Consider the following 14,315-nt stretch of genomic DNA (forward strand, 5'->3'; position numbering starts at 1 on the left):
CAGGGCACAGAGCTGATATGGCCCAAGCAATAGGCCATGGGTCAGGCTTAGGGATTAGAAAGGGTCACCAGGGCAAAATGTGCTGGCCCCCAGGCTGACCAAGTTGCCCTTCCCCACTCAGACCCCAGACATGGAGAATGATCATGGGCAGGCTCCCTTCCCTGTGAATGCCTCCAGGTAGGAGCTAGCCACCCTCCCACCCCAGTGCTCCAGAGGAAGTTGGATATGATGAGTGAGTATAGGCCAGAAGTTTAAAGGACCTAGACAAGGTGCTGATGTCGATAACCTGTCATACTGGTAGCCTATAATCAAATAAGTATCCAGGCTACTATATTCTAGCCTCTTGCTTGCTGCTTTGGGGACAAAAATCTAGTGCGTATGTATATGTGTGTGTGTGTGTGTGTGTGTGTGTGTGTGTGTATGTTTAAAGTTTATTTAATAAATCTGTACACCCAATGTGGGGCTTGAACTGGGGACCTCAAGATTAAGAATCACATGCTTCTCCGACTGACCCGACCAGGTGCCCCTAGCCGGTGTTTCTATCTCAAGCTTTCCTCCACACGAGAAAGCCTGGGAACAACAGCAAATCAGGTGGAAGAAGGGGGAAAAATGGGACCATCTCTCACTGCTCTGCCACTCAGCCTTCCTCTTGTTCCCCACACATGCTGGTGTATGCTATGCACCTTCCTACCTGCCTCCTCTGTCTGACAGGGGTTTCTAAGCATAGAAAGCCCCTCACCACAACCACTTGCTCCCATCCCATTTCAGTCTGGTTTTCAAAGCCCAGCTCTGGGCCATGTCTTCCACCTTCCTGTCCTCCTGTCCACTCTCACATTAGACTAGTCCTGGCATTTCAGCCTTTTGTCCTAGCTGGGGTGGGATCATGTCTGCAACCTCCTTCCCTCATCAAGTGACTCCATAGGCTCTGAGAGTGGAAGGAACTTGGGCTTTAGAATCAGACCAGGTTCAAATCCCAGCCCAGGCACTTACTGGCTGTGACTCTGGGCAAGGTACTTCACCTCTTTGAACCCGTTTCGGCATCTGTGAAATAGGAGTGTTAACATCTCTGATTTCCTCTTGTGTGTCCATGTGCCCACACTTCCCTGACACCTACTCTGTGCCAGGGCCTGTGCTGGGTGATGGGGACCCAACCTTGGAGGAGGCAGGGTCCCAGTGCTCACATAGTGACCATCTTCTATGGGGCCATGAAGCATTTTTTCCCCCTTCTCTGGATCCCTGTGTTCCCCTGTGACCCACACTTGGATCCTCATCCATGGCCCCTTCTCTGTTCACCAGGGCCCACCTTCCCAGCCTGACAGCCTGCAGCAGAGAGATGAAGGTCTGGTCTGCCTGCCTCCACACCTCGGTCAGCTCTAGGGTCACTGGGACACATCTTCTCCAGCTCTTGGCCTGGTGTGGGGAGAGTAGGGGTATTAGGGAGAAGAGCAGACATCTATGGAGGACAGGGCTAGAGGGTGAGTGATACCTGAAAGCAGAACTTTGGGGGCTGGGAGCCCTTGGTTACAGGTGGCAGCTGCAGGAAGTCCCCACAGATGATGAGCTGGATCCCTCCAAATGGTTTGTTCTGCTGCCGGATAGCTCTGGAGAGGAGCATGGGGTACTTTAGGAGCTGGGATGGACAGGTTCCATATGGAAAACCACCAGAACACAGCCCTTACTGCATATACTCACCTGGCCACGGCTTCCAGCTTGTCAAACAGGTCGGCCTCCACCATGGAGATCTCATCAATGACTAGCCGCTGGCAGTTCAGCCAGCCCTGGCGCACAGCTGGCCGCTGAGCCAGGGCTACACATTGGGCCAGAGGAGCCTGGCCTGAGCCAATGCCTGTGAGTGATGTGAGAGAGAGTATTTAGCCTGAGACCGTGGCCCTGGCCCAACCCTGACCCCCTCTCCCTCCCTTCTCAGAGGCCTGGCTTGCTTCCAGCTCAGCCCTAGAGGTTCCTACTTACCTGCAAAGGTATGGAGAGTGGTACCCCCGATGTGGCAGGCTGCCACCCCAGTGCTGGCAGTAGCCACAGTACCTGTGGGAGGCAGCAAGCCCAGGATACGCTTCAGCAGATAAGACTTCCCTGTCCCTGGGCAGAGGGTAAAGTCAGGGTCACCTGCTCCTCCACTGTATCCCACCTCCGTTCCCCCAGCCCCTATTCTGCCCTCCACTACCTGCACTCCCAGTGAAGAAGATGCTCTGGCCTTTCAGGACAACCCTCAGCACAGCAGCCTGTTCTTCAGAAAGCTGTGGTTTGCTTGGGGGCAAGCTCAGCCTCTTCACAGGCAAGGGCCACTTTGGGGCTTCCTATAGGGGGACAGGACTCAGAGCTTCCTACCACCCCTTAGGCATTGCCCCTCCCTTCTTAGCTTGCGCACAATGCTAGGTCTCTGCTGGCTTCACTCCTTGAAGCCCCTCCACTGATCCCTGGTGCCCTGATTACTGCATTAAGTAGGTCTAAGGGAGGTCCAGACCTCACTCAGCTCCCTCCCCTGGTTTCCCTAAATCTCCTGGTTCTCTCACAGGTCCTTCCTTCTCACTTCTCTTTCTGTCACAAACCTGTCTCTCTCACTTCAAAATACCCCAGCAGTGGGGTGCCTGGCTGGCTCAGTTGGTGGAGCATGTGACTCTTGACCTCAGAGTCCTGAGTTCAAGCCCCACAATGGATGTGAGGCCTACTTAAAAAAAAAAAAAGTAAACAAAACAAAATACCCCAGCAAAACCCTGCCTGGACAGGGCCCCTTTCTTGTTCCATCTCCATCCTTTCACCAGCTTAGTCTTGAACCCCTGTAGTCTACCATCCATCTGCCCCAGTTCACAAACCCACCAGGCTTTGCACACCGCCCCCCCCCCCCCCCCATATATGATCAGACCCGTTGGCTGCCCAGACACTGCTGACCAATTCTTTTTTTCAAAAGCTTCTCTCCTTCTCCAGGCTGAATAGCTTCCTACTTTTTCTTCTAAAGTCACCTTTCTTTCTAGGCCTCCTTCTCTTTCCCTTTTAACGTGACCTGGGCCTCTTTTCCCATTCTAGTTTACTCAGGAATTGCACTATGGGAAATACGCACAACCCTCATCTCTCTGTCATCCTCCTACGTCTGATGGGCATCTCCTCTGAAATAACCAGCAACCTCCTCGAATACTGCCACCATCCTCCCCCCAACCCCAAACTTGGACCTCCTGGGTCTCTTCCATCTCAGTGGCACACCCACTCCCTAAGGTGTCCCCGCTTTCCGGTCCTCACGTTGCTGGGCTCAGATCTCGCCCAGAGCTCCCTCGGCCGCTTCACGGGCGTGGCGTGCGGGACGCCGGTGGGCGCCGCGCGCCGCAACTCCTCCGGCTGCACTGGACTGATGGCGACGAAGTCTCGGGGCCGCGGGCCAAGCAGCTGTGCGCGGGCGGAGGCCGGTCCGGGGCCCGGGGCTGCGGCCAGCTTGAGACGCAGCGTGCGCAGGAAGCGTCGCAGGCGGTCGGGGGGGCAGTCGGAGAGCAGCAGCTGCACAGCGCCCGCGCGGGGAGCGCCGTCGACTGGGAGCCGTAGTGTGCTGCGCCCGGCCGCTGCGAAGCGCGTGAAGAGGCGCGCCGCCCTCAGAGGGAAGCAGCGCGGCCGCCCCGCGGGCCCAGGCGCTTGCAGCCGCAGCAGCAACTCGCGGCGCTCATTTCGTCCCAGGCTCAGCTCCGCGGTGCGTAGGGCCTGGCGCTTTCGCGGCTGTCCGCTGGGGCTCAGCTCCTCCACAGCCACGCGACACCGCAGCTCTGCGTCCTCGAATTCCACTGGCGCTGCCTGGGTGCCCGACAGCATCTCCACCGCCTCCGGAGGTCTGCAAGAGGCCGGAAGCACAGGGGTCACGAGGACTCAGGGGCATAATAGGTGGTATAGAGACTTTGACGGGAGCCCGGTCAAAGCCAAATAAGGTCACGGAGGCTGTCACTGGTAACACAAAGAGGTCATGGAGACGGTGAGAGACCTGGGCCAACCAGAATTCACAGAGACATTACTCTCCTACGCAGTAATTTCCAGAATGGTGGATGGGCAGCATCAAATGCACCCAGGATTGGAGAGCCTCGGCTGTCTGACAAGCAGGCTCCGTAACAAAAGAGAAACCTGTTTCCAAGAGGCCCAGGGCGGACAAGGGAATCCTCAGTCCTCTCCCAAAGAAGAAGGGGAAGCGCACGAGGAGGGATGAGCAGGGGGCTGACTTGTAATAAGCACCTTCTTTCCTCCAGATATGTTCACTAGTTTATATGCAGCCAGGTCAATCTATTTCCCGTGTACAGAAATAGAAACAGACTGAGGGGCTACAACGACTGGTAGGAGTCAGGGTTAGTGTGATTCCGCAGCTCTGACTCTTCTTCCCAATCTCTAAGGTGGGCATAGGGTGGAGAATATTTGCCAGCGAAAATCTCGAGGGATCCTGGGGCCCAGGAATCCCTGTTTCTTCCGTCTGACCCACTCGTCTGCACCCTCCCGGCAGAGACCTTTTGAAAAAAGCAGAACTTTGTCTCCCACCTCCGGGATCGCGTGGACACTCACTTGCACCGGCACTCGGAGGAACGCGCTGAGCAGAGCCGGCCAGTTAACTAAACTTGGGCACTAGGAACTTTCAAATCTAGGAGTAGAGAATCATCCTATCACCGGTCGGATCTTTAAATTCTCCAGCCAATCAGAGGCAGGGGCGTGACAACGGGCGTGTCTTTCATTGGGTTCCAACTCCCAGAGCTTGGGCTGTACCAATCGCAAGCTGGAGGCAGGAGGCTTATAGTGGTGGGCGAGCATACCAAAGCCGGAGGACCAGTGGAAGTGGAAAGGGGCGGAGGGCTGCAGCACGGCGATGCGTGGTGTCGCGTCACACAACGCGGCTTGAAGATTTGTTTTCAGAACGGTGCCTCCAACACACTTTTTCTCTGCTTTAGCCCCCACACAGCGGCTGAACTTGGCCTTGGGGGATGAGCTGCCTCTGATCCCTCCCACCCGTGTTTACCTTCACCTGGCGCTTGCCGATTCCTGGACCCCTGGGCCGACCACCCAAAGGCCTGTAGCTTCCTCTGCCCCCGCCCCCTACCCCTCTTTTCATCCTTCTCTGCCTCTTTAAGGGTCATTTTATGCATTTGTCTCCAAGCAGGCTGAGGCCCATCGTTCAGGAATTCCTAGACCTGTGTCAGGTGCTCAGGGAGTACAAAGGAAGCGTGTGAGCCTCTGTCTTCAGGGAGTTCGTATCCCTTTTGTCAAATGCACTGGATGCTCAGAGAATGTATTTTTAATTATCTTTTCAACCCCCTCATTGACGCTTCTAATTACATAGCTGGAAGGGATCTTACTGGTGAGTCAGCCCCCTCCTTTATTGGCTTGTCCTCATTTTTCAAATGAGGAAACCAAGGCTCCAGGAGATTTTACCAAAGATCACATAGCTTGTAGATAGCAAAGCAAAGCCTTGAACCCAAGTCTAACCCAGCGTGAACACCTGCTGTTTAACTATTATGCCACACTGCTCCCAGGTGACTCGTCTAATTTCATGAAGGGAATCCAGGCCTGGACTGGAAGCTCAGCTCCTGACAGCTGCTGCCATGACCCAGCCCTGCCAGTTAGATGTTACTCTAAGCAAGTTTACTTTGTTTCCTCATATATAAAAATGGTCAAAGATGAAAATTTTCATTGATTGTAGAACTCTGTGGCTATACTAAAAACCATTGAACTGATGCTTTAAATGGGCAAATTTTTTGGCATATGAATTATATCTCAATAAAACTGTTAGAAAAAAAATCAGGAGAAATATTTTTCCTCTTCAGTTCTATCTTGACATATCAGTCCCCAGTGGCATGGGAAAAATCTCAACATCACTGTGGTAGGCAGAATAATGGTCTCCCTAAGATGCCCCCATCCTAATCCCCAGAATTTATGAATATGTTACCTTACATGGCAAAAGAGATTTTGCAGATGTGATAAATTAAGGATCCTGAAATGGAAAGATTATCCTGGATTTTTGGGTGGGCCATGGAATCACAAGCATTTTTATAAAGCAAACAGGAAAGCAAGAGAGAACAGGAGACGAGATAAAGAAGCAGAGGTGTGTGTGAGAAACAGAGAAAGATTTGAAGAGGTTACTGCTGGCTTTGACAGAGAAAAGGGTCATGAATCAAGACATAGAATACAGGAGGCTTCTAGAAGCTGGAAATGGCAAGAAAGTAGGTTCTTCCTCCCTAGAATCTACAGAATGAACACAGGTCCTGATTTTAGCCCTGTGAGACACATGTCAGACCTCTAGAACCGCAAGATAATAGATTATGTCGCTTTAAGTCACTAAATTTGTGGTAATTTGTTACAGCAGCAACAGCACTAAGAAACAAGTACAGTCACAACTACAACGTGAAAAGAGCTAGGATTATGAACCCAGGTCTGTTTCTAAAGACTGTTCTTTCTTCCCGCTACCCTTTGCTCAAAATGGGCCCAGCACACCGACAAACAGCCTGCTTCCTTCCCCTTTCTTTCTGTGCAGTACCCTTAACTGCCTCTAGAGAAGGCACAGACACTTCCACATGGATTTTCCCCGAGTGTTTTTTTTTTCCTTTTGGCTTTCAAACTTAAAAAAAAAAAAATTGAACAATGTAAATAACATCAAAATTTTACCATCTTAACCATTTTTTAATGTTTATTTATTTTTGAAAGACAGAGAGGCACTGAGCACGAATGGGGAAGGAGCAGAGAGAGAGGGAGACACAGAATCTCAAGCAGACTCCAGGCTCTGAGATGGCAGCACAGAGCCCGACACGGGGCTCAAACTCAGGAACTGCGAGACCATGACCTGAGCCGAAGTTGATGTTTAACTGATCGACCACCCAGGTGCCCCAGCATCTTAACCATTTAAAAAACATTTTTTCTTAATGTTTATTTTTGAGAGAGAGAGAGAGAGAGAGCACAAGCAGGGAAGGGGCAGAGAGAGAGAGGGAGACACAGAATCCGAAGCAGGCTCCAGGCTCCGAGCTGTCAGCACAGAGCCCGACGCGGGGCTTGAACTCATGAATGAGATCATGACCTGAGCTGAAGTCGGATGCTTAACTGACTGAGCCACCCAGGTGCCCCTTAACCATTTTTAAGTGTACAACTCATTGCCATTAAGTACTTTCAAGCATTGCATAACCATCACCACTAGTTCTAGAAAATTTTCATCATCCCAAACAAAGTTTGTACCCATGAGAAAATAACTCCCCACTCCTTTCTCCTCTCAGCCCTTGAGAACTCCAGCATTTTATTCTGAACATATTCCAACATAAACAGAAAGGTTGAAAGAATTGTACAGTGAACACCCATAAACCCACCACCAAGATGCTACAATTAATGTTTTATCATGTCTGATCATCTGTCCATCTCAACATTCGTGAATCCATCTATTATGCATTTTGAAGTTGCAGACAACAGTACATTTCATGTCTAAACACTTTAACATGCATAGCATTAACTAGGGTTTATGCTTTTTTTTTCTTAAGTAGGCTCCACACCCAATGTGGGGACTGAACTCATGACCCCACGATCAAGAGTCAAGTATGCTCTACTGACTGATCCAGCCAGTTGCCCTAAAGCTTATCCTTTTTTTTCAAGTCCCCTCCCCCCTTTTAAGTTTATTTATTTTTGAGGGGGGCAGGGGCAGAGAAACAGGGAGACAGAGGATCTGAAGCAGGCTCTATGTTGACAACAGAGAGCCTGATGTGGGGCTCCAATTCAGGAACCTTGAGGTCAAGACCTGAGCCGAAGTGCAATGCTTAACCGACTGAGCCACCTAGGCACCCCCTAATGCTTGTCTTAAAAAAAATTTTTTTTAAATGTTTATTCATTTTTGAGAGGCAGAGAGAGACACAGCATGAGCGAGAGAGGGTCAGAGAGAGAGGGAGACACAGAATCGGAAGGAGGCTCCAGGCTCTGAGCTGTCAGCACAGAGTCCAACGCGGGGCTCGAACTCAGGAGCTGTGAGATCATGACCTGAGCTGAAGTTGGACGGAGGAACCCAGGTGCCCTGATGCTTATCTTTTTAATGTAAACTTCACAAATGATGAAATGCACAACTCTTACGCTTATCATGAGAAGAGTTTTGACAAACACATGTATCTGTGCAGCCAAGTCCTTATCAGGATATAAACCATGCTGTATATGGTAGTTACCAGCCACATGTGGCTATTTTTAAATTCAAATGAATTAAAATTAAATGAAATTTAAGCTTCAGTTTTGTTTTTCTAAAGGTTTTCTTTTATTTTTTATTTATTTTTTTGAGAGAGTGCGCCCGTGCGAACGAGCGGAGGAGGGGCAGAGATAGAGAGAGGGAGACATGCTTCACGCTGTCAGCCCATAGCCTGAGATGGGGCTTGAACCTAAGAACCGTGGGATCATGACCTGAGCCAAAGTTCAACGCTCAATTGACTGAGTCATCCAGGTGTCCTAAAATTCAGTTTTTGAGTCGTACTGGCCACACTTCAAATGCTCAGTAGTTGCATGTGGCTAGAAGCTATGGGACATTTTCTTCATTGCACAGTTCTAAGAACATTATCATCACCTAGAAAGTTTCCTCAGGTCACTTTGCACCACTCAATTCCCACCCTCAATCCTCAGGCAACTCTGCTCTAACTTGGTTTTCACCATAAATTTAGTTTGTTCTAAAACTTCTTGTAAATGGAATTATACAATATGTATTGTTTGTGTACAGGTTTCTTTCAGCGTAATTATTTGGAGATTCATCCATGTTGCTGTATCAGTAGTTGGTTCCTTTTTATTGCTAAGTAGTATTCCATCCGTATGGATATACTGTACTAGTTTTCCATTTTACTGTTGATGGATATCTGGGCTTTCTGTGGGTTTATGCTTTAATTTTTAAAAATAAATACCTCAGTGAGGGGCACCTGAATGGCTCAGTTGGTTAAGCTTCAGACTTTGGCTCAGCTCATGATCTCCAGGTGAGATCCAGTCCCGCGTCGGGATCTGTGCTGACAGCCTGCTTCAGATTCTTGGTTTCCCTCTCTCTCTGCCCCTTCCCTGCTCACACTCTGTCTCTAAAAAATAAACAAACATTAAAAATAAACAGAAATAAATACCTTGGTGAGAAACTGCTGAGTCATCGAACAGGTACACATTTACTTTTATATGAAACTGCCAGAGCTTTTTCCAAAGTGGTATGCCCTCCCAAAGTTTTGTGGGAGCAGCAACAGTGAACCCTTGGAGAGAAAGGAATCAAATGAATAACTGAACGGGGCTTAGCGGTTGTTAACGGACCTCAGGCTCCGCCCTCTTTCTCCGTCCTGCCAGTTGGACCCTAATTGGCCCGTGGAGGAGGGAGGCGGAGCCAGAGAAATCTCACGTTTGGGGCCGGACTTCCTCCTTCTCAGCTTTGAGTTTTCCATCCGCCCTGTTTTTCTTACTGCTATCGCCGCAGGGTTAAATTCTAAATGAAGCGCAGCATTGCTCCCGTATCTCTCGCCTAACCCCAAGCCTGGTTTTGACGCAAGCTCTCAGGAGTTTTCTTCATTATGAAATTTCCTTCTTGACAACTTTCTGTACGTCTTATGCGCTCTCCCTCACCGGTGGTCTTAATTCTAATCGCCAGCTCATTAATAAAAACCCAACAGTGACGTTATCACAGGACTGGGCGGCTTACAGAATGCGTTTTCGGCCATAATCTCATTTGATACTTAAAAGAAGCTTTATGGTCCTTTCTCTCTTTCGCCTTAACAACTCTAAGCTTACAGGGACAATTTGTAGAGATGCTGAAATGGTCTTCCAGCTTCCAGAGCACTATTTCACTTGGCATTGCTTCATCACGGGGCAGCTGACACTCATTTATTGAGCCTCTGATACAGGTAACCCTCCTTCCTTGAAATCCTCTTTTTCCACAACACACTCCCCTCGTTTCTTCATACGTCTACTTCATACTCGTTACTTCATACTTATCGGCTCCTCCTTTGCTAACTCCCTTTTCCTCAACCAGACCTCTCAATGTGGGGAGGACTTTATCTTTTTTTTTTTTCTTTTCCATCTTTTCTAATCCCATGGCTTGATTATCAGCTATATGCTGATTCCTAATATTGTATCTCTAGCCTGCCTTTCTCCCCTGAACTCCAGACTGTCTCCATTTGTTCTTCTGATATCACCACACAGATGCCTAGCAGGCATGTCAAACTTACTTTCTCCAAAACAGAGCTTTTAATCTCCTTCTCCAACACCATATACACCTGTTTTTCTCCTGTCTTCATTTCAGTAAATGCACCACCATACCCTTGATTCCTTCTTTACTTACCACATCTAACCCACCATCAAAACCTGTTCTGTCTGCCTACAAAACGTAATTTGGATCTATTCTCTCCGTCTCCACCCCACACCCTAGAGCTAGCAGCCTATCGTCTCTCCCTGGATCTCAGTAGTAGTCTCCTAATGACACTGGATTCCGGGCTTCCACTGTCCCCCTACAATCCAGTCCTTTCTCCAAACAGCAGCGGATGGGATCTTTTCAAACATATAAACACATGTTGCTTTTCCCTCCATGGGAAAACCCTCCGTGCCTTTCTAGGCAATTCCTCTTAGAATAAAATCCATAGTCTTTACCACAGCCAACTCCCTCCCTTCCTTCCACTGTGACCTCAAGTCTACCACTTTCTCCCTTACTCAATATGCCTCTGTCACAATAGCCTTCTTGGTGCTCCTTGTACACCCAAAGCCCATTCCTATTCCTGAGTCTTTGCACTTTTTTTTTTTTTTTTCTCTGCATGAAGTACCTTCCTCCAGGGTGCCTGGTTGGCTCAGTTGGTAGAGGACACATCTCTTGATGTTGGGGTCGTGAGTTTGAGCCCCGAGATGGGGGTAGAGTTTACTTTAAAAAATTAAAAATATTTGTTTAAAGGAAGAAAAAAATACATTCCCCCTCAACTCTTTTTGTGGCTGTCTCTGTCTTCATCTTTCAGGTCTCAGCTGAAATATCCATGTATTTACATATATTGTGAAATTAGTACTACAATAGGCTTAGTTAACATCCATCATCTCATAGATCCAATAAAAACAAAAGAAAACAAATTTCTTGTGATAAGAACTCTTAGGATCTACTCTCTTAACATCTTCCCTATATATCATACAAAGGTATCAACTATAGTCATCATGTTATACATTACAGTCTAGCACTCATTTACCTTATAACTGGAAGTTTGTATCTTTTAACCACTTTCTCCCAATTCCACCCCCTTCCTCACCCCCACCTTACTGTCTCTTGAATCTCTATCTGTCCCTACCATCCTCATAAACACTGGCCTGGTTCAGGCTCCATCACCTTGAACCTGGATTTTCTGTAACAGTTTCCTACGCAGTGGGCCTCCCCATCTCTCATGCTCTGTCACCATTCTTCACATAGCAGCCATGAAAATGAGTTTTGTCTTTGTTTGGTTTGGTTTGGTTTTTTTATTTCAGAAAGAGTGTGCATGAGCAAGGAGAAGGGCATAGGGAGATAGAATCTTAAGCAGCCTTCACAGCACAGAACCGGTGGACACAGGACTCCATCCCACAACCCTGGGATCATGACCTGAGCTGAAATCAGGAGTCTGATGCTCAACTAAGGCACCCCAAAAATGAGGTTTTAAAATGAAAATCGCGTCCACCCTGTTTCAGTGGCCCCCTGCAATTTGCAGGAAGAATTTCAAATACCTTAGGTCAGCACTTAAGGTCCTTAATGCTCTAGCTCCTGATGCCTCCCCGATGGTACTTTTCTGAAATCTCCCACCACCGCCGCCACCACCACACACACATGACTGCACAAATCTGCCTACAGTTCCCCTAACAAGTCACGATGTTCTACAAAAGTTACTGCTTTTGTAAGATGTCCACCCTAGTGGAATACAACTCAATCACTCCAGCCCTTCCTCTGGGAAGCAGCTTTCACCATATACTGTGTATTCTTTCATCAGAGCCCTTCTAAGGACTTGTCTACCCTCCTACTGGCTCTTCATCTCTCCAAGGCAGGGCCTGGATCTTGTGAGGCCTGGTCATACAATGCTGCCAAAACATTTAGTAGACAGCACATACTCTGGAGTCAAGGGAGGTTTGAATCCTTGAAACCACCACTCACCAGTCAAGTGACCTTAAACAGGTCTAAGCCTTGGATTCAAGATCTGTTAAATGAATATAACAATTGTATCTATCTCTCGGGTCATTATCCACTTGTGTGAAGATTAAAGGAGATATGTGTGAAGAGTTTAGTACAGTGAGCAGATGACAGAGGCTCCCTAAATTCTTTTAGTGAATAAATGCCAGGATGAAGTATTGGAAAGCACCCTACTTAAAAGGCCCCCAATAAGTTTTGTTGATTAAATGGTGTACATGCAAAACAGACTCCATCACTTCCACAGCCAAAAACTTTCAATGATTTCCCATTACCCTGAGGTTAAAATATAGTCCCCTCAATACAGCCTTCAAGGCCCTTTCTCAGACACTGAGCTCTGTCGGCTTCTCCAGCTTAGCTGCCCCCCCCCCCCCCCCAACACACACTATACTGTTTCATGCTTCTTTGCCATTGCTTATACTCTCCCCTCTGTCTAGAATGCCTGTGTTGACCCTTTGTTCTGGTTTTGGTGCCCTTCTTATGTGCATTTGCCCTCACATTTAACATACGGTTTTCTCATCTGTTTACACACCTTTCTCTCCTGATGGAGGACAGGAACTCTGGGTCTTGCCATTATCTTCCAGATATTAGTGTAAGGACTGATGATCAAGGCAAAGAAAATATTTGTGTTGAATGAATGCATGTGGTGCGGGAGCAACAACCAGAGGGCCAGCATGGCTCGCTGGATGGGAAAACCGATGCCAAAGTGGTTATCAGTGGCTCACTCCCAAAAGTGACAGAGCTCACTGGATATGAAAACTGACCTTACCCCAACCGAATCATGAGCTGTGCAACAACACAAATTCCTCAGGGTCTCTGGGCTCCTGCAGGTGGAATCTGAGTTTTCAGATACAGGATCTTCTGAGTCCTCAGGCATGAGGTGCCCAGCTCTGGAGAGGGAATAAACCATACTGAGGGAATAAAAAACCATGTGGTTGCCATATACATTGACTTTCTCAAATCCATAGCCTGGATTTTCCTCATCCTTTTAGATAAAGGAACCCAGGCCCAGGCATAAAGAAAATGTGTGCCCCCATCTTCCTCCCCCTTGGGCCCCAAGCTACCTTTTTCCATGCAGGGCTGTAAGTGGCTTGGGGGCCTGAGGACCAGCAGAAGGCAATGAAAGGGGAGCTTGGTCAACTGGTGCAGCTGCTGCTATAGCAGCTAGAGCCAAAGGAGGTCACCATTGATCTCACACATACTTAATTCTTCCTGCACAAGCGTGCTTGGGCAGGGTTGGCTATGAGAGCTGAGACGGAAAGGGTGGGGGGTAGGAGGGGAGCTGGAGGTTGGGATGTAGCCAGTCACTTTCTCTGGGCCTCTTTCTCCCAAGTATAAAATGAGGGCGCGCGGTATAACTAACACTCCACTCCCACCCAGCAAGGCTGTCGAGGTTGCAAGATCACCGCTGGATGGGGGTGGGGGTGGGTGGAGGGTGACCCTCAGGTATAGGAACCAGAGAGAACAGCTCTGAGCAATGTCCAATGAAGGCGGGAGAACACTGCATTTGAGGATCCCTGAAAAACAGGGGAAGACTCCCTCCCCCGAAGTCCAGCCTCCCAGCCCCAAGTCTTCGCGTTACCGGACTCTCCGGACCTGACTAGAGGTCCAGGCCCAGTCCTGCCAGGAGGCTCCTGGGAGAAGAGAACCAAGTCGTCGCCACTGCCCCAGCCGGGGAGGAAAGAGGAGGAGCCTCTTGATGCTCCCATCTCTGGGCCGCCCAGGGCGGCGTGGCCCAGTCCCGCAACCCCAGCCCTCTGGGGCCTGGAGACTTCAAAGGCGCAAGCAGCCAGCGCCTCGGGCGCACGCTGGTCCTGCCCCACCCCGATCCCGCCCTTGGGCCCCGCCCGCGTCCCTCTCTTCGGCCTCTAGCCGGAAGCCCCCACCCCCTCCCTCCGCCCGGTCCCCGCACCCTCTGTCCCCTTCCAGTCCCTCTCCCTCGGCGGTCGGGGAAATCTCTCTCCGCCCACCCCTCCTGCTTCCTCCTTCTGGCTCCACCATCCAGTCCCCAAACCCCCACCCGGCCCCGTCCAGGCTCCACCCCTCCGCCCCGGCCCCGCCCCACCCGTTTCCCGCCCCAGCCCTGGGCCTCCCAGCTCTGCTAGTCCCTTCCCTGGGCCCCGCCCCCTCGCCCCCGGAAGCCTCTCCCCGCCCCCAACCCCGCCCCCCCGAAGTTTCTTGGGCCCCG

At 49.6% G+C, this 14,315-nt stretch overlaps 1 protein-coding gene across 9 annotated transcripts in view; it reads right to left on the reverse strand.

The window, feature by feature from the left end:
• The window catches only part of PIF1 (PIF1 5'-to-3' DNA helicase), a 41,096-nt gene extending 31,124 nt beyond the window's left edge, over positions 1 to 9,972 (reverse strand). For 6 of the 9 annotated variants that reach the window (XM_040492972.1, XM_040492968.1, XM_040492975.1 and 3 more), the window contains exons 1-8: positions 9,084 to 9,972; positions 3,253 to 3,829; positions 2,183 to 2,315; positions 1,972 to 2,097; positions 1,693 to 1,846; positions 1,487 to 1,601; positions 1,304 to 1,410; positions 991 to 1,041 (exon numbers count right to left, since the gene is read on the reverse strand). In XM_040492972.1, coding sequence (XP_040348906.1) covers positions 991 to 1,041; positions 1,304 to 1,410; positions 1,487 to 1,601; positions 1,693 to 1,846; positions 1,972 to 2,097; positions 2,183 to 2,315; positions 3,253 to 3,810 — 1,244 coding nt within the window. In that variant the 5' untranslated portion in view covers positions 3,811 to 3,829; positions 9,084 to 9,972. Of the gene's footprint in view, positions 1 to 990; positions 1,042 to 1,303; positions 1,411 to 1,486; positions 1,602 to 1,692; positions 1,847 to 1,971; positions 2,098 to 2,182; positions 2,316 to 3,252; positions 3,830 to 4,487; positions 4,566 to 9,083 lie in introns of those variants that run through there. The other 3 variants (XM_040492970.1, XM_040492971.1, XM_040492976.1) reach the window with 2 other exon arrangements.
• Between the last annotated feature and the right edge of the window lie 4,343 nt (positions 9,973 to 14,315).

This window comes from Herpailurus yagouaroundi, unplaced genomic scaffold (assembly GCF_014898765.1).
Source record: "Herpailurus yagouaroundi ecotype Mexico unplaced genomic scaffold, PumYag 184, whole genome shotgun sequence".
Lineage (NCBI taxonomy): Eukaryota > Metazoa > Chordata > Mammalia > Carnivora > Felidae > Herpailurus > Herpailurus yagouaroundi.